The following is a 23,526-nucleotide window of genomic DNA, read 5'->3' as shown; positions in this document are numbered from 1 at the left end:
CAATGTCTAAAACCAGGGAACAGAACTGAGCCAGGAATCCCAAGTGTAACAAAAGCAACTCCAAACCTTCCCTGTTAACCTGGAGAGATGCCCTCGATGGGCTGTGAGTAAGAAAGGGAGCGACACAAACATCTACATAACATGGCATCACTTTCACCCAAGTAAGCGCCAGCGAAAACACTGAGGACAGTAACCAATGTTTCTCTTTGTGCATGGTTTCACTGTGCCAATTCTTTAATTTTAAAAGAACTTAAGGTATTATTTTAAAGTGTAAAAGAAAGATGAACACCCAAAGGTATTAAATAAGCTCACAGCAATAAGCACTTGAGCATTCCAAAGACAACCCCTGGACAGAAGGGAAAGGGACGTCTGTCCCCTCTGATTCTAACAAGGGACAGAATCGGAAGCATTGCCAGCAGGCCACTGAGTTGTAGAAAGGGCATTTCATACCTGGAAAACAGCTTTTTTTTTATTGCTTTTGTTACTTAAGATTCTTCTAAATCTGAAAACAACTATTCTTAATTCTCATTTCATTTCCTCTAGGAATCATGAGAACATATCCGATACGATGTGTATAAAAACAACAACGAAAGACGTGCACTCATTAGGTAAAGGAACGGCCACTTCGAGACCATGTTCAAGTGGGGAAGGGCACACTGAGAGAAGGATGCGGCACTGAAGCACCGCTACTCACCCCCGGCCCCGAAGTTGACGACATACTGAGAGAAGAGGGCGTCCAGCTCGTCGTACTGCACCAGGGCATCCTCGAACTGCTGCAGCATCTCGAAAACAAAGGCAAGCTCCTCCTATTCACCCAAGATACATTTTTTAAAAAAGCAAAAACGTAAATCAACTTATGGAAGACACAATAAATAGCCATTAAAGATTACAACAGAGAAAGGCATGCAGCACTACGAATAAGTGGTGACCATACACGTCAATATTCACGCGTGCAGGAGAAGCTGAAAAAGGCCAAGGTAATTTCTGAGCGCCCCCGACCTATCGGCAGCACCGGGCATACTGGTCAACCCCTTGTCTTTGGGATACTTCCTGGTGTCAGGACCCGGCCCCCTGCTCTCCTCACCCCTCGCTCCGGCTCCCTCTCGTCAGGCGGCTGGTTCCTCTCGTTCCCCAGGCTCTCTGCTGGAGGCCCCAGGGCTCAGCCCTGGGACCTCCCTATCAACACTCACTATTCCCTGTCAGTGACCGAGCCCCCTGAGTGGTGTGGAGATGACTCTGTGTGCCATCTACACATCATAACCACTACACGTTTAGGACTACAGCTCAGACCCGACTCTGGCTCCAGTGGCAGCACAGCACGCTTGTGTGGGCCCCTAACAGATAGCTCAGGCTTACACATGGAAACCCAAACCTTTCCCAAGTGCTCCGCCCACAGTCTTCCCCATTTCAGTCAGTGGCTGCTCATCACATTCAAAAGAGAATCCTAAATCCTTTCAAGGCATCCCCAGGCCCTGCAAAATCTATGTCTCCCACCCCCACCCCTTCCCAGCAGCACCCCTCTGGCCTCACTCAGCTCCACCACCAAGGCCTCCTCACTGCTGCTCACATGTGCGTGGCAGGCAGCTGTCCGGGGGCCTGTGCACTACCCCACCCCGGGGCCTGGAACACCTCCTCTTCCTCTAAACATCCACAGGCTTGCTCTCCAGCCTCCTCCTGCCCTCAGCCCAGCGCCCCACGCCATCTCCGCTCATGGCACTCTCGCCCTAGCGTCTGCGTCACTTCGTCTCCTGTGTCTCCTCCACTGTCATACAAGCTCGTAAGAAACGCGCACTGACGGGTCCCGGCATCGAGAGGAGGGCCTGGCACCTGTCCATGCACAGTAACCTTTGTAGAATGAGAAAATGAAGAGAGACAGTGACAGGTGATTGCTTTCTGATCTGTCACTGAGCACTAAGAAGCAAAGACCAGGAGGATGTGCAGCCACATAAGCCTCCCCTGACACGGTCAGGTCTCTGGAATCCAGTTCTACCCCATGTACTTGCAGACATCATTCCTGAACCCCTAAGGGCCCAGGTCCCACTCACTAGGTGAGAACTGAGAGCTCTCCTTTCTCTCCTTTGTATCTTGTTTCCCCTGAAAACACTAGTGGGCTGTGTTTTACAAGAGAAACTGCTAAGATACATTGAACTTCCTTTTCTTTGTGAAGTATTTTCAAGACTGAGTACTCTAATAAACTAATCTTTTTCTTTTAAATTGTGATAAAATGTATGTAACATTAAAACTGACCATCTTAACCATTTTTAAGAGTATAGCTCAGGCTGGGCACAGTGGCTCACGCTCGTAATTCCAGCACTTTGGGAGCTCAAGATAGGCAGATCACTTGAGGCCAGGAGTTTGAGACCAGCCTGGCCATCATGGTGAAACCCTGTCTCTATTGAAATATAAAAATTAGCTGGGTGTGGTGGCAGGCACCTGTAGTCCCAGCTACTCAGGAAGCTGAGGCAGGAGAATCGCTTAAACCCAGGAGGTGGACAGGTTGCAGTGAGCCGAGATCGCGCCACTGCACTCCAGCCTCGGTGACAGAGCAAGACCCCAAGAGTACAGCTCAGAAGCGTTAAGTGCACTCACACTGTTGTGCAGCCAATATCCAAAACTTTCTCATCTTCCCAAACAGAAGCTCTGTCCCATTAAACATGCACTCCCATTCTCCCTCTGCCAGCCCCCGGCACCCCTGCTCCTCCTCTGTCTCTGAATCTGAGCACTTGCAGAACCTCACATGAGCAGAATCACAGTATCTGTCCCTACATGCCTGCCGTATTTCACTCAGCATCACGACGTCTAGGTCCATCCATGCCGTAGCATGTGTCAGAATTTCCTCCCTTTTTGTTTTAAATTCTGAACTAATCTCAGACCACAAAAGTGTTGCAAAAAAAAAAAGTATCTAGTTTCCACATAGCCTTTACTCAGCTTCCTGAACACTGCCATCTTACATGACCATGGTATAATTGTCAAAACCAGAAAATTAACCTAAGTATAATACTATTAACTAAACAGCCCTCATTGGAGTTTCAGTGGTTTTTCCACTGACGTAGCTGTTTCTGATCTAAGACCCTACCCTCGACCCCCGCCCAGCCCAGAGTGGTTGCTTCCTTCAGCCCCCTGCAGCCTGTCGGTTTCCCCATCTTTCACCACTGCGGCACCCTTGGCGAGTGCGAGGTTGTCTAATCTCCCTCCACTTGGGTTCATTCGACATGTTCCATGATTATCATTTTTTACAGAGAAAAGATGCTAAGTCTTTCTCAGCACATCTTACCAAGGATTTCGCGAGGTGGACACAAGTCCTCACGGGTGGGACTGGCCTTATCGTTTCATTCAGGTGGTATGTACCTGGTTTCCCCACTGAGGAGGAGCTACTGCTCCCTCAAGCTGACAGACATCTCGGGGCCACCGTGAGACTGTGCAAGCCCACCTCTTCTCAGGCCTTTGCCCACCACTCTGGGCATCCATCAGTAATCCTGCCTCCAACAGTTCTTGCTGGGATGTTGGCCTAAAAGTGATTTTCTGTTTTTCTTTCCTTCTGCGTTTAAGTGGAATTCTTCTGTAGGGAGGAGTTGACCCTTCTCCTCCATTTATTTATTTAGCCAATGTCTATCAACACAGATGCATGGATATTAGCAACTCTACCCTTATTTACTCTGTTGCTCACACTGCTCCAGCTTTGGCCACCGGAGGCTCCTCGGGCAGTGCCTGTGACCTTTTGATGCCCCATCTGCTTCCACACACTTCCTGACTTTCTGGTTCTAAAGAAATTCCAGCTTTTTTGTTTTTAAAAACTGTGCCAATGAGATTACCACAAAGGGTGCCTCACTGAGAAAGAAAGGAGAAGGGAGGGAGGGAGTAAGGGAGCGAGGGAGAGAAAGGAACTGCCTAGTTCTGTCATTAGTCAAGTACCTGAACCATGAAATATTCACAAAAGCTCCAGCCTGGCTCAGTCCTCTTCTCCCTCAAGGTTCTCATGTCATCCTCAAACTTGCCTAGGTTTTTGGTAAAAGACATAAGCAGCAGTGTCCTGAGTTTGGTCAGGAAGGCATTCCAGGATTCCTGAGTTCGAGAAGAGTCCTTCAAGGGGTCGGAGAGCACAACACACCTGCAAAGACATGAACAGACCATCTGGGAAAGACTCTCCATGCACAGCGCCACTACTCAGCAGCTGCTACTGTCCTGAGCATCCATTTCCTTCCTTCCTCTTCTCTCCTTTTTTTTGAGACAGAGTCTTGTCTGTGACTCAAGCTGGAGTGCAGCGGCACAATCTTGGCTCACTGCAATCCCCACCTCCCAGGCTCAAGTGATCTTCCCGAGTAGCTGGGACCACAGCCATGCACCACCATGCCTGGCTAATTTTTATATTTTTTTTGTAAAGATGAGGTCTTGCTATGTTGCCCAGGCTGGTCTTGAATTCCTGGGCTCAAACAATCTTCCTGCCTCGGCCTCCCAAAGTGCTGGGATTACAGGCATGAGCCATCACATCTGGCTTCTTTCTTCTTTAAACAGTGAAAATGAGGCAGGTGGTAAGAAACCAGGTTAGGAAAAGGCTTCATCATGAACTGATCATGAACATGAGCAGTAAGTTCCACAGAAATTCAAAGGAGAGTTTGCTATAGAATCAACTGGAAAGGGGGAAAGTGATTTACATGAGCATCATCTGTAAAATAACAGGATCACACCTCACTCCGTTTCCTGCCTCCTTCAAAATCCATTCTGGTTCCTTGGGATCGACAGGATCAATGTCGATTTCTCAGCACAGCACACGAGGACCACGATGTCTCACTTTATTTCCTCTCCTATCCGGCTCAAGCCTGCTGACCTCCTGCTCTCCTCTCTTCACGAGCACATTCCTTCCACCCAGGCATGGCATCCTCATGAACGAACCTCTCCCGACCACTGCCCCGGCTGCTCTGCCCACACTGCTGCTAGGCTGCAGGCCTCACAGGAAAACACTCTCCTTCTCTGTGCCTCGATCCCTCCCACTGGCCTATGAGCTCTTCAAGGGGAGGCTTAATAAACAAGTAACAAATCAAGGCTCAGAACATGGCTTAACATATAGGGCTGAACAGTTCAATTACAAAGAGGCTACACCCATGATGTAAAAAGGTCAAACTCACAAAATTACACAAAGTTCCCAACAGATTTGGGCAGGGTAATGTATTTATCTGACAGGCTGGAAACGGTAAATTTCTTTAGCCTTGGTAATAGTAATTAATTTAGAAAGATGATGAATAAATCTGAACTCAGAAATAATTTTAAAACATTGATTCTATGAGCTTACCAGTTCTCCTTAGTAAATACTTTATTTGAATTACCAAAAAGTAGCAAAACGAACTGACTCTAAGTTCCTTTTCTCCATGCCCAGCATATCCTTTGGAGGGATGGCTACATTCATGGAACATAAACCAGTGGACAAAACACTGAAGTGGTATCCACTATACACGTTCCACCACGTGAACAACCAGAGCCAAGAAGAAAGCTTACAACTCGGTGGCTAGCTTTCATTCTGTTCAATCCACCCACTGCACACTGTCTTCCCTGAAAGACAAAGGGACCAGAGCCACTCGCTCCAAAGGTCCCAGAGGACTAACGTGAACTTACCCACCGTAGAAGCTTCCTGGGACCTATGAGCTTGTTAGTTTATCCTAAGGCATTCTCAATGCTGATATAATTATCAACATTTATTCCCAACCAGACACACATTCTCCTGTACACCTACAGGGGTGAGTGAAATGGAAACTAACACAAATGCCAACCACCGAAACAGTAACTGTTTCCAGAAATCAATCAGATACACAGAGTCACGATATGGCCTCTCTCTCGTTAGACCCTGCAACTTGGACTGTTTCTAGATCACCATCAATTTTAAGTAAAAAAGAACTATACTTCAGAAGGTCACATCAAGCCTAAATCATTAACTCAGAAAAGGAGAGTCCAAAACAATGAATTTAGTCAGGGATGGTGGGGCCAATCTGGAGGGCAGCGTGATCCCCCAGGTGGGCAGACTGCAGGGGCTGGAGGCACATGTGGAACAAGGGGCTCCAGGCTGCAGCTTCAACAAGCCACCACGACGGCCACGGGCCCAAAGAGATCACAAGTCAACCCTTGCCTCTACCAGCCTCGCACGTCGCAACAACTCGAAAAATGCACAAAACCTGTTACCAAGCAATTTTCCTTTAGGGAAGGTATGTTAAAATAATTAAGGACATTCACAACATCTGAGCTAGAAAACTGTTCATAACATTGCTGTTTATAACAGTAAGTAAGCAATAGCCTAAGCCCAGCAGCAGGACGTACAAATAACTTACGGCACATTAATACTATGGCGTATTAGCCACTCACCAACACGGACAGTCTAGAAATACATCTATAGTTTATGGAAAATTTTTACAATATATTGAGTGAAAAAAGCAAGTACAAAAAACATACAACAGTATGCTAATAATTTAAAATACATACACGTATTATGTATGCATAAAGAAAAAAGTCTGAAAAGATACATAGCAAAATACTAAGAGTTAATATCCATTTTCTTTTTGCTCATTATCTTTTTCTAATAATTCTACAATGAATATGTAGTGTGCATAATCAAAATTAAACACAAGACTAATGTTAAAAATAGTAAGCCACTTCAGGACCAAGTGTTACAATATTTTCAAAGGCCAGCAATTACACTGTGTAATGAAACAATTGTCAAAAACAAACAACAACAAAAAAAAACAAAACAATTGCCAATACAGACTCTATTAAATTCAAATTTATGAAAATCTCACCAAACTCTTTACATTAAAAAAAAAAAAGATTTGTTGAGTGAAGGCCATGGGATTTGAGTGGTGCCTGCCAGGAAGGCAACAGTAGTTCTTGGGGGAGACAGCAAGGGCCCTGAGTGTATCTTCCCCAGCCAGACTGAGGAACTGGGGCCACATCAGGGCCCTTCAGAAGGCACTGGGGATTGGAGCCATGAGGAGCCTGAGGAAGAACAGGAGGAAACTGGGTCGGGCCCAGGTAGCTACTCCTACCAGCCCCTGAACCAAGATCCTGAACAAGAGGAGGTGGAGCTGGCACTAGTCAGGGATGGAGATGTAGTTGCTGACATCCAGGATCGAATCCAGGCCCTGGGCCTTCATTTGCCAGACCCACCATTAGAGAGTGAAGATGAAGATGAGGAAGGACCTACAACGTTGAACAACCAGAGCTCTATTCCCATGGACCCAGAACATGTAGAGCTGGTGAATAGGACGATGGCTGGAGTAACCCTGCCTGCGCCAGGGGTTCCTGCCTGGGCTCGGGAGATGTCGGATGCTCAGTGGGAAGATGTGGTACAGAAAGCCCTCCAAGCCTGGCAGGCATCCCCTGCCTGGAAGTGACCACAGTGAGCGACGCCTTATCTTCCTACATTCCAGGCCAGAATCAGCACAGGACTGAACACATCCCTGGCTGTAATGTCCATTTCCATCTTCCCCATCTCCCTTTCCACATCAAGGCACATCAGGCTTCTCAGAGACCCACTTTATTCAGTTCTGTACATATGGGACATCAGCCCAACCCCAACCCACGTTAGCATGTATCACTCTGTGGAAAATAAAGCACCCTATGTACACGGCCAAAAAAAAAAAAAGATTTGTTAAGAGGTGGCTTTGCAAATTAATAAAAATCAAATGGTAGAAGGTATATTTAAACCTATCAAAGATGAAATGTTGAAAATTTCAGTAAATTACATTTAATGTATAAAGGATAGACATTAAAAAGCAAGTTAATTATAAATGGGCTCAGCGGGAACATATTATTGGAAATTAGATAAAGATTATAAACACAGACTTAAAAGTAATCAATAGGTGCTTTGCAAAAATTATACAATTTGAACATTTCACAAGTTGAGACTAACAGACCTCATTAGCACCAATTTGTTTACTTAATATAATCCCAAATAAATATGATTTCTTTTGTGACATGAATAAAAATCTCCCCGGCCCCTTGGTTTTGACGGCTAGCCCTGCCTCCGTGGTTTCAGTCAGCGCTGGCCCGCGCTCCTGGTAGGCTACGGAACACAGTGCTTGCTCTTCCTGCCAGGTTTCATGGCAGCCCACTCCTCTCAGAACAAAAAATGTTAGTAGTTGAACCACAGAGAGAAGAAGGACACTCAATCACGTAGCATCTTGTTAAATGCTAAGCTGATTCCTTTTGGTTAACTAATTTAGGAGTAACACACCTTACAAAGAAGTTTCCAGAAGTTCAAATTGAATGAAACTTCTCTAAGATGAGCCATAAGCTCAACTACCTAATTATTTCATTCAAACCAATAAAAAAATAGTCTGAACACTATTGTGTATCCAGTATTGTGTGGAACATGGAAAAGGCACCCACCCACGGCTCCTCCCACTGAAAAGCTACCACTGAGGCCTGGAGAGTCACATGACAGAACAGCGGGGCTTAGTCTGTTTGGGGCTGCAGGCTGCCTCCAGCACTGCCTGCCGCGCTCCTCCCTTACCTCCCACGCACCCTTCATTTCTTAGCCCATCTCTGCTTTCTCAGTGTGGGCCTCCCTCGGCTGCAGAGTAGGCCATCTGCCTGGCTGCAGGCTGTTGTAGTACCCTGGAGCCCCCATCTGAACCCTCACCACCATAAGCGTGGTGACCATGGGCTGTAACGACCTGCTGGACCAGGGCAGGGTACAGGTTTGCTGCTGAATCCCAGGCCCTGCATAAGTTCCAGTGCTAAACTATGAGATGCAGACCATCAGTGACAGAGAAGTTAATACGCTGGCTAGCTCGGCTGGCAACGGCACCACTGAAGAGAAAGGGAGCAAGCTACCCCAGGACAGACAGCAGGGCTCAGGCAAAGAAAGCCCACGCAATCTATTAACTGCCAAAGTTTCGGGATTCCCTTTTACAGTTTCTGAAGGGTCAGGTCAGCATTTTATAACCTGTGTTCTTAGGAACTCTCAGTAAGTGTTAAGGTAAAGAAAAAAACGTTTAAGGTCCCCTGTTCTACACAGAACTGCAAGACTTGCTGCTGTCAGTCTTTGGAAAGGACCCATCTAGAGGCCCCCCCAGGATCATGGGCCCAGGACCCGCTCCTCCCAGGCAGCACACTTGGGAGATGACTGCTTAGAGTCCCTGGCCTGCCTGAACAGGAACTCCACAAGGACAGGCACCCGGTCTCCCTGACAGCACCCCACAGACGCTCACTCGAGATCACTGAGTAACTACTCAGGATTCATTATTCATTACTACCCAGGAAGCCGGCAATCCATACCATGTCAGGTATTAACCAAATGAGGTAAAATTAAAGATACACTTACCTGTCACTCTGTTTATTACAAAAATCATTTCTTATTTTGTCCACAATAGAGGTTCGGGGAAGGATGTTGGTTTTGTTTTTTTTCTTGGCATCATTTTCAACTATCACTATTAACCAGTCCACAGAGCTGTGAGCCTTCAGAACATTCTGCCACTTGGTGAGGTCATCTTTTACTGTAGCTTTATACACTTCAGTATCCTAAAAACAAACAAGTCACCGTGAAAGTAAGTTAAGCAATTCCCTCTAGTTCATACAGAAAATGTGCCTAATAACAGCCTGCAGTGGCTGCAGGGTTTGAAAGCACCCAGACAGCCTCGGGTTTTAAGCTGAACACAAAACCCGCTGGCCTCGCAAGCCCGTGGACAGGCTCTGTCAGGCTCAGCGCGGCACATGGGCATGCACGGCCCGAATTCTCACAACCCCAAGGGATGTGAGTGTGCCAGTGATCCAGAGAAGAGACTGAGAGTCAGGGGGCTGAGTGAGATGCCCAGAGCAATGCCATCTGTTAGGCAAGTTAGGGCTTTAAAGCCCAGGTCCACTATGGTCAACAGCTCTGGGCCCAAGCACCACATGACTGCATTCCTGCTGCGGCGTGCCCTGGTCTCAGGAGGCAAGCTGGCGGTCATGGCACAGCCCGGACTGCCCACAGGAACCCCAGGCCAGTCTCCTGGCAGCTTCTACCACAGCCGGAGCTCTGTGCTCCTGGGAGCCACCCCAACCTCAAGTCTGCGAAGGCCATGTCAGAGGCAAGCAGCTACAGCTGTGAAGCCCCAGAAAAGGCGACATGCAGCTTCCGCAACGCTGCTCTACTTCCTGACAGGCAGCAGGGAGCTGTGTCGTCCCAGAAATCAGTCCCACTTCTCACTCCGGCCCAAGCGCGTGCCTGCCCGAGAAAGGGCCCTTCCCACAGACATGCAAAGGCATTCAGCTTGGTTCTCTTCAGGAAGAACCAGGAAAACAGACGCTTTCCCTGTTATCACCTATCATCGCCCTTCTATTCCATAAATCCACTCAGTAGAGTCCAATTCCAGTTTGACTTAGAAAATCTGAACCCAAGATACTTAACTCATGTCCAAGTTAGGCACTGAAAAGAACAGTAACTCACAGCTACTGTCAAATCGGTACCTTCTCCTCTTTTGCTAGTTCCTCACGGTCCTGCCCTAATTTCTCTGAACTTTGAAGTCACTCTTGAATAACACTCACGCAGAGAGTAGCAAATCAAATTTCCACAAGTGAGTTAAATCTTAAAACCTGGCCAGGTGCAGTGGCTCACGCCTGTAATCCTAGCACTTTGGGAGGCCACAGTGGGCAAATTGCCTATCTCAGGAGTTCAAGGCCAGCCTGGTCAACAGAGTGAAACCCCATCTCTACTAAAAATGGAAAAATTAGCCAAGCATGGCGGTGTGCATCTGTCGTCCCAGCTACTTGGGGAGGCTGAGGCAGGAGAATCGCTTGAACCGGGAGGCGGAAGTTGTAGTGAGCCAAGATCATGCCAGTGCACTCTGGCCTGGGCAACAAAGTAAGACTCCATCTCTAAAAAAAAATCTTAAATCCTAAATTCTGTATCCAGCTTCTCTTTTGGTTTAATTAACTAAACAGAAAGTTCCAAAAGGCAGTACTTCTCATTTGTATCCTGATTTTAAAACCTGCTATGTCCTGATTTAAATTTCAAACAAATACACAATCTGGAAAGATCTTTTACTTTAAAACTTGAGATTAAAACCATTCAGAAAACTCAATTTTCTGCAAATAAATATCCAACAGTAACTTAATACTCTAGTGCACATTTTCCGTAGAGCGGCAGTTCCTGGGACTCAAAAGCACAGACTTTACAGCCCTGGTGAGCTGCTCTGCGCCGGAAGCCCCAATGTGCCACGCCTGGAAGCAAAACCAAAAGGCCGGCAAGGCCCAGAGCCTGTTACTCCCAAGAGGAGATGCACGGCGCCCGGCTGCTCCCATCCACACGTCACAGGTGAGCCATCAAGGAGCTGCTAGAAGCCTCTCTTCCCTTTACAGGGAAACCAAGAGCCCTTCACCTGGACGCCTATCCACCCCCACCCCAGAAGGAGTCATGGCTCCAGGCTGTCCAGGACCAGGCGGGAGCTGCCACATCCCTTGAGGGGACATTAGAGCAGATCTGCTTAGTCAATTTGCAGGAACTCTCCAGAAGAGACCTCACAGAGCATAAGGCAGGACAGAGGGAGTACGAAGAAGTTCCACATAATTCTGGGAAAAACGGGTTGGCAAGATACAGCCTATCACTCATCCCAGCAGGCAAACAAAACAACATGATAAAAACGACTCCATGACTCTTAAGAGGACCACGCTGAGCCAGTGAGGCTAAGGGTCTCTAAAGAAAACAAAGTGACTGTAGGAAAACCCAAGAGCAGGGAGGGGAACACAGGCGGAACCCAAGAGCCGAGCCAGACGGGAAGGTTCCAGCTCCATGAGAGAGGCAGCAGCCCAGGGCAGAGCATCAGGGCCCACAGGGGGCAAGGACGGTAGGCCGCCCCAGGTACCAGAGCTCGGCAGTGAGGAGGGTGTCCACTGCTCCAGACCCAGGTGTCCAGGTAGAGGGAAGTACAGAACAAGAGGTGAGGCCTCAAGTAAGAAGATGAAGGATTTGGGGGCTGGCACAGAGGGTGTCAGGGGCCAAGCAGGGCACAAAGGGCACCCCTAGACAGAGATGTCCTCATAAGGGTACTGCAGATCAAGTGAGGTGAGGAGGAAGTCTGTGACAGGCACAGTGCCAGTCAAGAGTGGGATCGGGTATCCACCTGCTGGGAGCAGAGCAGCAGTGACAGGACAGTCATCCACAGAGGGATCCCTCCCATCAGAAGCACGTGGAGGAGTACCAGCGCCCGGCTCCTCAAGTAATGAAGGGAGGAAGCCAGGATCACCCTTGCAGTGCTGAACTGGAATGGGCTCACATGTATACGTGTGTATGTACATACATAAGCAGCCACACACGGAAACAGATGTAAACGTGTGCACGTACATGTGTGGGTTCACACATGCGATCTCCACCCATGCCCACTGAAAGCCCCCAGCAAAGCTCTCCCCAGCTCCAGGTCCTGATTTCTAAATACAGTTCCCCACTGAAAGGAGCCAGGGCTGAGCCCTGAGATGCAGCAAGAGAAGGGGATGAGCCCAGAATGCCCCATGTTCAAGAGTACTCAAAGAATCAGTACATCTCAGGAGGCCACAGAAGCCAAATTCAGAACAATCCACAAATCAATGATATTAATTATTAATACTATGATAGTAATAGATTATACTCCATCAAAGACTACAAATCAATGAGTGAACTGCTTCCAGCCAAGATGACTGTAATCCAGTCCACTGCCTGAACCAAAACAAAACAAAACCACACACACACACACACACACCAGGCACGGTGGCTCATGCCTGTAATCCCAGCACTTTGGAGGCCAAGGCGGGTGGATCACTTGAAATCAGGAGTTGAAGACCAGTCTGGCTAGCATGCTGAAATCTCATATCTACTAAAAATGAAAAATTACCTGGGTGTGGTAGTGCACACTTGTAATCCCAGCTACTCGGGAGGCTGAGGCAGGAGAATCACTTGAACCTGGGAGGTGGAGGTTGCAGTGAGCCAAGATCCTACTACTGCACTCCAGCCTGGGTGACAGAGTGAGACTCTGTCTCAAAACAAAATTTAAAAAACCACACACAAAACACCAAGAACCAAGGAACATGAATCAATGGTTTTCAAGACCATGGACACGGAGGAACAAAGGTCAATGATTCCTCCTTGCAACCCTTAGAGATGGGAAACAAGCCCAGCAAGCCCTCCAGGTATGGAGCGGAAGGCTGGCCGACTCCCTGAGTTGAGGACACAAAGCTGAGTCTGGGGAGATCAGGACAGCTACACTTCCTAGGACTGTGTTCAGGAGAGGAGAAGTACCAGAGAGTCCTGGAGACTGCACAGGGCCCTCGAGTATTCCACAGGGAACTGACGAGTAAGTGCGTGCGGGAACCACCCAGAGGTGGAACAAAACCCGCAGACACCATCAGAGGCACCCATGCTTGGCACTCACACAGGGCAGAGAACAGGGCTGTCCTCACGGGCTGGTCTGGAAAAGCAGAGGAACTCAAGACCAGCTTGCCTCGGCTGTAAGGAATAATTTGTCCTGGACTGACCACTGCTCCAGACCCATCAAATCATAAAGCTTTACTCAAAAGGAAAAAAATCAATCATAGAAATAGCCCCAGCAATGACAGAGCAACTGAAAGAGTTACAGTAACTACTGTCGCTTAGTTATTTCGTATGTTGAAGAAGCACTGAAGTGAAGCAGACACATGGAAGATACTTAATTAAGAAAAAGACCCATCTGGAACTTTTAGAGACGAAAACCTCAACACCTAAAGTGAAAAATACACTAAATGGAATAAGAGCTGATTAGACACTGCAGAAGAAAAGGTTAGCATGAAGACAGAGCAGCAGCAATTATCCAAATGAAACACCAAGAAAAAGGACTAAAAAAAAACCAGATTATCAGTGACTTATGGAACTTCAAGTAGCATGCATATATATATATATATATATATATATATATATATACTTAGAGTTCCCAGAAGAGGGAGCGCAAGAAAAAACATCTGAGGAAATAATGACCAAAAATGTTCTATATCAGGCCACAAGCGGGGGCTCATGTCTATAATCCCAGCACTTTGGGATCACTTGAGGCCAGGAGTTTGAGACCAGCCTGGCCAACATGGCAAAACCCCATTTCTGGAGAGAGATCCAAGACGGCTGATGATTAACAGCTCGGGCACGTACCTCCCAGTGAAAGCGCAAAGAACGAGAGGACGCCACACTTTCAGACGAATATTAGTTGCTCACGGACCAGGAGATTCCCAGTGGAAGAGCTCCACGGGTCGCCAGGGCGACTCTTGTGGCCGGCGTGGCGGTTTTGCTGGTGTCTTAGCACGCCAGTTCTTGGTGCAGAGTCCGGAGATTCCCGGGCAGAAAAACACCATCAATCTTAACACCGCTGTTTTGGCCGGCTCAGTGGATTGCTCAGATTTCGGCGCAGGGAATCAACAAGTTGGACGTCAGAGACCCAGTTAGAAAGTCGGTAATTATAAAGACGACAGACAGACAAATATATAATGAAGGGAAGAAACCAGCGTAAAAAGGTAGAGAATACTCAAAATCAGAATGCCTCTCCCTCTACAGGGGATTGCAATTCCTCATCAGTAACGGAACAAGGCTTAATAGATTACACATGTGTTCCAATAACAGAAGCAGGTTTCAAAACGTGGGTGACAAGAAACTTCTGTGAATTAAAAGAACTTGTTCTAACCCAATGCAAAGAAACTAAGAACCTTGAAAAAAGGTTTGACGAAATGTTAACGAGAATGGACAATTTAGAGAAGAATATAAGTGAATTGATGGAGCTGAAAAACACAACACGAGAACTTCGCGAAGCATGCACAAGTTTAAACAGTCGAATTGATCAAGCAGAAGGAAAGATATCAGAAGTCGAGGACCAGCTCAGTGAAATGAAACGAGAAGACAAGAATGCAGAAAAAACGATGAAAAGGAATGAGCAAAGTCTCCAGGAAATATGGGACTATGTGAAAAGACCTAATTTATGTTTGATAGGTGTACCTGAATGTGATGAAGAGAATGAATCCAAGTTGGAAAATACTCTTCAGGATATCATTCAGGAAAATTTTCCCAACCTGGCAAGGCAGGGTAATATTCAACTCCAGGTAATACAGAGAACACCACAAACATATTCTTCAAGAAGACCAACCCCAAGGCACATAATCGCCAGATTTATTAGGGTTGAAATGAAGGAGAAAATACTAAGGGCAGCCAGAGAGAAAGGTCAGGTTACCCATAAAGGGAAACCTATCAGACTTACAGCAGATCTCTCAACAGAAACCCTACAAGCCAGAAAAGAGTGGGGACCAATATTTAACATCCTTAAAGAAAAGAACTTTCAACCCAGAATTTCCTATCCAGCCAAACTAAGCTTTATGAGTGAAGGAAAAATTAAATCTTTTGCGAACAAACAAGTACTTAGAGAGTTCACCACCACCAGGCCTGCTTTTCAAGAGCTTCTGAAAGAAGCACTATACATATAAAGGAACAACCAATATCAGCCTTTCCAAAAATATATCAAAAAGCAAAGAACTTTAACACAATAAAAAATTTACATCAACTAATGGGCAAAACAGCCAGCTAGCATCAAACGCCGGTATTAAACTTACATATATTTTAATCGGATAAAAAGCCAAAACCCATCGGTATGCTGCATCCGGGCCCATCTTACATGCAACAATACACAAAGACTCAGAGAGAAGGAGGAAGATTTACCAATCAAACAGAGAGTAAAAATAAACCAATAAACAAAAAGCAGGAGATGCAATTCTCGCCTCTGATAAAGTAGACTTTAAAGCAACAAAGATCAAAAGAGGCGAGGAATGACATTACATAATGGCAAAAGGATCAATGCAACAAGAAGAGCTAACGATTCTATAGATCAACGAGATGGAAAATTAACAAGGATATTCAGAACTTGAACTCAGACCCGGAACAAGTAAACTTAATAAACATTTATAGAACTCTCCACTTCAAATACACAAAACATACATTACCACCTCACACCTATTCCAAAGGTGACTATATAATTGGAAGTAAATCACTCCTCAGTAATCGCATAGCATTTCATAGGTTTAAATTAAATATTGGTTGGCTGTTTGTTATCTTCTTCCCTTATTCCTTCCTGACTACATCATTAAGTATAATTATCAGTATAAAAGAGGTTTTCAATACCCATTACTAAATTGCATTCTAGCCTGGGCAAGAAATCAATACTCCCATTCTCTCTCCTTCTTTCTTTTCCTTCTCCCTCCTCCCCATTCTGTCTCTCTCTTTCTCTTCCTTTTTCCTCCTTCCTATTTTCCTCTTTCTAAAAAAAAAAAAAAAAAAAAAACACCCCATTTCTACTCAAAATACAAAAATTAGCCGGGTATGATAGTGCGCTCCTGTAATTCCAGCTACCTGGGAGGCTGAAGCACAAGAATCGCTTGAACTCAGGAGGTGGAGGCTGTGGTGAGACGAGATTGCACCACTGCACTCCAGCCTGAGTGACAGGGTAACACCCTGTCTCAAAAAAGAAAAAAAGAAAAATTTCTAAATTAGATCAAAACTATAATCCAGGCAGTCTGAATCACGGTGTGACGAAGGGGTAGGTGGTGGGATCTCACCATGGGTCCAAGTAGCCCTTTCTCTGCCTTGCTTGCTTGAGCTTCAGCAGAATTCGAAATGGCTGGCTGTTAAGGCTGGGAAGGGCTCCAGAAAGGCCAAGACGAAGGCCGTTTCCCGCTCGCAGAGAGCGGGCTCGCAGTTCCCAGTGGGCCGTATTCACCAACACCTGAAATCCAGGACCACCAGTCCTGGACAAGTGGGCGCGACTGCCACTGTGTATACGGTATACATGCAGCCACCCTGGAGTACCTCACCACAAAGGTACCTGAACTGGCAGGAAATGCATCGAAAGACTTAAAGGTCAAGTGTGTGACTCCTCGTCACTTGCAACTTGCTACTGATGGATCTGAAGGGTTGGATTCTCTCATCAAGGCTACAGTTGCTGGTGGCGGTGTCATTCCACACACCCACATATCTGTGACAGGAAGAAAGCGTAACAGAAAACTGTCTAAAGGATGCCTGGACTCCTTGTTCTCTCAGAACTCTACTCTATCAGCTGCCCACTGCTGCTGATTCCAGTGGACTACATCTCTGAAAAACACAATTTTGCCATTTTGTAATTCTATTTGAGCAAGCTGGAAGTTTAATTAGCTTTCCAACCAACCAGATTTCTGCATTCAAGTCTTAACCATATTTAAGTGTTACTGTGGCTTCAACGAAGCTATTGAATCTGAAGTAGTAGGTTTTGATTGTTTTTAAAAAAACTGTTTGGATTTTAATTGTGATGCAGAAGTTATAGTAGCAAACATCTGGTTTTATATAGACATTATTTCCACTCTAGTGGATAGGCTCAATAAAGGTCATATCCCAATAAATAAATAAATAAAACTATAAACCCCAAAACCCTAAGCACAAGAAATATGAAGAAATCTGCACCAAAGCATACCATCATCAAACTGTTAAAAACCAATATAAAGAAAAAAAAACTTATAATGCAAAGAAAAAAAGTCACTTTATATGCAAAATAACAAAACAATACTGAAAGATTTATCATGGGAAACAACAGAAGCCAAAAGATGTGAAACATCTTCAAGTTCTAAAAGGAAAAAAAAAAACCGTCAAACTAGAATTTCTCAATGTACAAAAGGCAAAAGAACTTGTCAAACAGACGAGCCACACTGCAGAAACCCTCAGTCAGAAGGACATCCAGGTCAGAGGAAAACCCGGATCTGCACAAAGGAAGACAGAGACAGCAATGGAAATGGCAGCTGGGTGGGTCAATATGCGCCACGCCTCACACTTGTCATCCCAGCACTTGGTGAGGCCGAGGCGGGCGTATCACCTGAGGTCAGGAGTTCAAGACCAGCCTGGACAACATGGCAAAACTGGTCTCCACTAAAAACACAAAAATTTAGCTGGGCGTGGTGGCGGGTGCCTGTAATCCCAGCTACTTGGGAAGCTGAGGCAGAAGAATCACTTGAACCTGGAAGGTAGAGGTTGCAGTGGGCCGAGATCTCACTACTGCACTCCAGCCTGGGTGACAGAGTTACACTCCGTCACAAAAGAAAAAGAAAAAAAAAAGACCTATTTTTCTATTTTTAATCTCTCCAAGGCATAACTATTTAAGGCAAAAATATTAACACTGCACTATGGGGTTTTAACATATATAGAAATGTATGACAATAATAACAAAGGCTGGGAGGGAGAAAAGGGAAGTAAATGGTACAAAGTACAAAGTTCTAATACCACGCATCAAGCAATATAGTATTACCTGAAGGAAGAATATGGCAAGTTAGATGTACTCTATAAATCCTAAAGCAACTACTCAAATAACATAAAGAGTTTTGCTTTTAAATCTAAAATCTTAAATATTATCAACTTACTCCTTTTTTAAACAGATGATAATAAGACTGAAAAAAGAAATAGGCTCTCTATTAGAATGTAATTTTAAGGTAAAAAAGTCTCATTCCAAATGGCCACAAAAGCTATAGCTAACAATAAAAATGCAAAACTTAAATGAAATTAAAGGGCAGAAAAAAAGTCATAAAAAATGGAAAAACATATATACCATGTTTCCTGATTCAAGATGACTCATGATAAAAGTTCTTCTCAAATGAATTAACAACTTATTCAAGGCAATCCTCATCAAAATGCCTCCAACCTTCTCTTTTTCAATGGATATCCCATTTATCTCCTGCGGTGTAACAAGCCACTCCACACTGTAGTGATTTAAAACTTTCTTTTGCTCACGGATCTACAACCTACAGAGAATGTGGTGGGGACCCAGGTCTCTGCTCCACCTGGCGTCAGCGGTATGTGGAGGCTGGAAGCTAAAACACACACAGCAGGACTCAGCTGGGACAGGCTGAACACCTCTGGGTGGCCTTCCCACGGGGCTGCTCGGCTTCCTTACAGCCTGGTGGCTGGGCTCTAAGAACAAGCATCCCGAGAGAATCCAGCAGAAGACGTGTTATCTTTTACTACTTCATCACCAGTATCACAGTGTTGCTTCTGCCCCAGTCAGAGGCTCACCCAGATTCAACTGAAGGAAATGCAGGCCCAGTCTTTCAACAGAGGGAAGTCACTGTCACATAGAGAGGAGCATGTGGGATGGTTATGCTGCTACAGCCATCTTGAGAAAATAAATTTGGACACACAACATGTGGAAGGGAAAATGTAGACAGCCACAAGGGTTATTTTAAAAGAAAGATACTGATACATATTATAAAAGTGTAATAATTAAAAGTCTGATTCTGGCACAGGATAGACAATGATCAATAGAACCACGGTGTCCAGAATACTGTGCATACAGGATGCTGGTTTAAAAAAAAGGTGACATTCCCAGTAAGTGGAGAAAAGACACGCTATTATGAAATGGCGTTGCTATGCGTTCAGACAATAAAATTAGACCCTCAACCCCCACAGCTCCTACCCACATAAAAATAACTTGAAGCTATACAGGTTCCAATATAAAATATCAATTACAAAATTATTGAAGAAAATACAGAAAATCAGCTATCTTCAGACAGATAAGGCCTCCCTAAGCAAGATACACTACCCAAAAGCCATTCTGTAAATGACATATTTCAGTCCATGAAAACTGCAATAGTTTAAAATACCTAAGCACCAAATAATACATCAACCACTCATACAAAACAAAAACTACAGGAGATGCAAGAGGAACAGAAACACACCAGTAAGAGAAGACTTTACCACACCACTGTCAGTTAAAGATCGGCCAAATGGACAAAATTTGAAATACAAATGACCTAAACAACACAAGCAGGAAGATAGGTCTTACAGATAAAAATTTAACATTACAGTCTGGAAACAGAGAAAATAGATTCTCAAACGTTCATGAAATGTCCACAAAAATTGATCATAATAGTCAAATTTATAAAATTTTAAAAATAAGTTTTATAAAGCAGAGATATAAACACTTTCTGACCACAATGCAATAAAGCTAGAAATTTCTAAACAAAAATTTTTTTAATCTTTTTTTCCCTGGAAATTAAAAAGCTTTCTGCTAAACAACTATTTAATGAAAGAGAAATACAAATCAAAAATAAAAAATTTCTGAAAAATGATAAAACAATGGGATACATTTAAAGTAGTAACCAGAGAAACATTCATAACTTTATAAAGACCTGTATCAATAAAATTTTAAGAATGAAAATAAATGCATTTCAAACTCCCCCAAACTAGAAAATGAACCAAGTAAACCATGAGAATACAAAAAGAAGGAAATAATAAAAATGAAAGTAGAAAATGAGGTAGAAAACAGATAAATATTTCAAAACTAACAATAAATCAGATGAATACATTAAAATCCTGGTTCTCTGGTGGTAGGAGGAAATCAAACTAGCTAATTTAATCAAGGAAGAAAAAGAGGAAGCACAAATGCACAAAATAAGAAATAATGATGGGGGGCACACCACGGTGGTTCACGCCTATAATCCCAGCACTTTGGGAGATCACCCGAAATCAGGAGTTCGAGACCAGCCTGGCCAAGATGGTGAAGTTCCCTCCCTACTAAAAATACAAAAATTAGTCAGACGTGGTGGCGGGCACCTGTAAGCCATCTACTGGGAGGCTGAGGCAGGAGAATCGCTTGGACCTGGGAGGCAGAGGTTGCAGTGAGCCAAGATTGCGCCACTGCATTCCAGCATGAGTGACAGAGCGAGACTCAGTCTCCAAAAAATAAAAAAGAAATAATGATGAGAAAATAACTACTGACAGGACATTTTGAAAGTCAAAAAAGGCCGGGCGCGGTGGCTCACGCCCGTAATCCCAACACTTTGGGAGGCCGAGGCGGGTGGATCACGAGGTCAAGAGAGTGAGACCATCCTGGTCAACAAGGTAAAATCCCGTCTCTACTAAAAATACAAAAATTAGCTGGGTATGGTGGCGCACGCCTGTAATCCCAGCTACTCGGGAGGCTGAGGCAGGAGAATTGCTTGAACAGGGGAGGCGGAGGTTGCGGTGAGCCAAGATCGCACCATTGCACTCCAGCCTGGGTAACAAGAGCGAAACTCCATCTCAAAAAAAAAAAGACCACTTTGTATACCTCAATGAAAATAAATTTTAAAACTTAACTAAAATATGTAATTTCCAAGAAAAATGTAGTTTATCAAAATTAACGAATGGCTGAAACAGACCAATTTTCATCAAAGAAATACAAAAAAGTACCTGGCCCAGCTATTTCCCAAAATTCCATCAAACCTTAGAGATCAGAGAGCTCCAGTGCTACATAAATTACTTCAGAAACAGAAAGTAAACGAAAACTTCCAAAATTTTAATGAATTAAGTAGAACATCAATACCTAAACCTCATAAAGAGAGCATAAAGCCGGGCAAGGTGGCTCACGCCCGTAATCCCAGCAGTTTTGAAGGCCAAGGCAGGCGGATCACAAGGTCAGGAGTTCAAGACTAGCCTGGTCAATATGGTGAAACCCCATCTCTACTAAAAATACAAAAATGAGCCAGGCATGGTGGCGTGTGCCTGTAGTCCCAGCTACTTAGGAGGCTGAGGCAGAAGAATTGCTTGAACCTAGACGACGGAGGTTGCAGTGAGCCGAGATTGCGCCACTGCACTCCAGCCTGGGCAACAGAGACTCCGCTTAAAAAAACAAAAAGAAAGAGCATAAAACAAAAGTTACTGATCCACCACTTCACCACTTGTGAATTATAGATGCAAAAACTCCTAAATAAAATTTAAGTGATAGACTCCAATACCACATTAAGAAAATAATACTATTCTAAGTGGGATTTATATCAGGAATGCAAATATAGTTCAATATTGAACCATCACACCTGTAGTCCCAGCACTTCAGGAAGCTGAGGCAGGAAGATTGCTTGAGGCCAGGAGTTTGAGATCAGCCTGGGCAACATGGTAAGATCCCGTCTCTACTAAAAATATAAGAAAAAAAAAAGCCAGACGTGTTCCCAGCTACTTGAGAGGATGAGGTGGGAGGATGGCTTCAGCCTAGAGGGGCGGAGGTTGTAGTGAACCAAGATCACACCACTGCACTCCAGTCTGGATGACAGTGAGACCCTGTTTCAGGGAAAAAAAAAAAAAAAAAAATCAGCCAGACTGTGGCTCACACCCGCAATCCTAGCACTTCGGGAGGTAGAAGGAGGTGGATGCCTTGAACCTAGTTCAAGACCAGCCTGTGCAACGTGGTAAAACCCCATCTCTACAAAAAACACACAAAAAAGTAGCTGAGCATGGTGGCACATCCCTGTAGTCTCAACTACTCAAGAGGCTGAGGTAGGAGAATCACTGAGCCTGGGAAGTCAAGGCTGCGTGACCCAAGAACCTGCCACTGCACTCCAGGCTGAGTGACAGAACGAGACCCTATCTTAAAAAAAAAAAAAAAAGAATTTTAAAAATCTCTAACAAACTAAACTGTAAACACAAAAGTAGACTTGCACAAAGGAAAGACATCCCTTGTTCCTGAGTATGTCTCAACATCTTGAACATGTTAGTTCTACACATGGGAATGTATAAACTTAGTTTGATCACAACAAAAATACCTAAATTAAACATGCAAGAGTAACTATGAAAACCTTGAAAAGGATGAAGCTGAGGGAGACGTTAACACACACTATGATGTACACTGTCCAAAAGGAGAAGTTTAGCTGCGCAAATCTGGAGCTGTTCTCAGCAGGTCTGTTCCTAGTTGTGGCATGTGTGTAGCAATTCTGAAACTATCTTATGCATATTGTAGCACGGAGCAAATACGTAAATGTGTTATGTTGTTGAAAGCAGAAATAAATGAGACAGAGGCAAGAAAGAGCCCTCCAGGTTGTAACATCAGAGGCATCAGTATCATCCCATCAGCTCTGTCAACCGAAAGGGTGCAGAAGGAGCCACGCCCCCACAGCAGCGAGCACACCTGCTGCCAGAGGAACCAGGTCTCTGTGGAGACACAGCTGATGCCAGCGCAAGGGCAACGAACTCCCAGAACCTAAAACATCTTGGTATGCCACAAATGATTAGAAGGTGCTCAAAAGAACACAGGAGCCAGCCTGAAGTGACTCTTGATGGCCAAATCTGGGACAACGTGAGCATCAGAATAAGCAAAGGTCACTGCTCTGACCACTGCCTGAACAGAAAGCCCCGTGGGCACTCCCCAGATGGGCTGACGAAGGTGGGTGGAAAGGTCAGCACCCTTGGTAAAGACTGGCTCAGGAAAGAATCACCGCAGGGTGAGGCGCAGGACACTTATGCGGTCCGAGTGGCTCCCCAGAGATGGCTTACTGATTGCAAAGGGACAACAGCCCCGCACCAGGGAGAAACGGAACAACTCCTTAATAGGAGTGACTGAATCCAACGTTACCAACCAGGGCTTACGGAGAGAAGAGCTGGCACTGAAGGCCAGGGAGAGCATCCTTCACGGGGCTGGCCCTGGGCTGCCTCTGGGAACTTGGACCGGGAGAGGGCCCCCAGCCCGTGGGGTAAGAGGAGCTCAGCAGGCCTGCACCATCGGTGCCCTCAGCGCAGTTTATGCTAAACGCTTGCTTTCTGGAACCGTG

The 23,526-nt window shown here is 45.1% G+C and overlaps 2 protein-coding genes across 5 annotated transcripts in view; one reads left to right on the top strand and one right to left on the bottom strand.

Annotated features, from left to right (window-relative positions):
• TRAPPC10 (trafficking protein particle complex subunit 10) overlaps positions 1-23,526 on the bottom strand; it is a 93,373-nt gene that overhangs the window by 46,791 nt on the left and 23,056 nt on the right. For 2 of the 4 annotated variants that reach the window (XM_021669400.2, XM_064380209.1), the window contains 3 exons: positions 9,308-9,504; positions 3,913-4,108; positions 695-806 (listed from right to left, as the gene is read on the bottom strand). In XM_021669400.2, coding sequence (XP_021525075.2) covers positions 695-806; positions 3,913-4,108; positions 9,308-9,504 — 505 coding nt within the window. Of the gene's footprint in view, positions 1-694; positions 807-3,912; positions 4,109-9,307; positions 9,505-16,814; positions 16,832-21,801; positions 22,043-23,526 lie in introns of those variants that run through there. The other 2 variants (XM_064380210.1, XM_064380211.1) reach the window with 2 other exon arrangements.
• On the top strand, positions 4,572-7,373 carry LOC105713226 (male-enhanced antigen 1-like). Its single transcript, XM_012446872.2, has 2 exons — positions 4,572-4,584; positions 6,838-7,373. Exons 1-2 carry the CDS (start codon positions 4,572-4,574, stop codon positions 7,371-7,373), a joined length of 549 nt encoding a protein of 182 aa, XP_012302295.2.

The sequence above is a fragment of the Aotus nancymaae genome, unplaced genomic scaffold (assembly GCF_030222135.1).
Source record: "Aotus nancymaae isolate 86718 unplaced genomic scaffold, 86718_ANA_hifiasm-v0.15.2.pri h1tg000022l_1, whole genome shotgun sequence".
Taxonomy (NCBI): Eukaryota; Metazoa; Chordata; class Mammalia; order Primates; family Aotidae; genus Aotus; species Aotus nancymaae.
The sequence above is the reverse complement of the archived record's forward strand: the minus strand, read 5'-3'. Positions and strand labels throughout refer to the sequence as shown.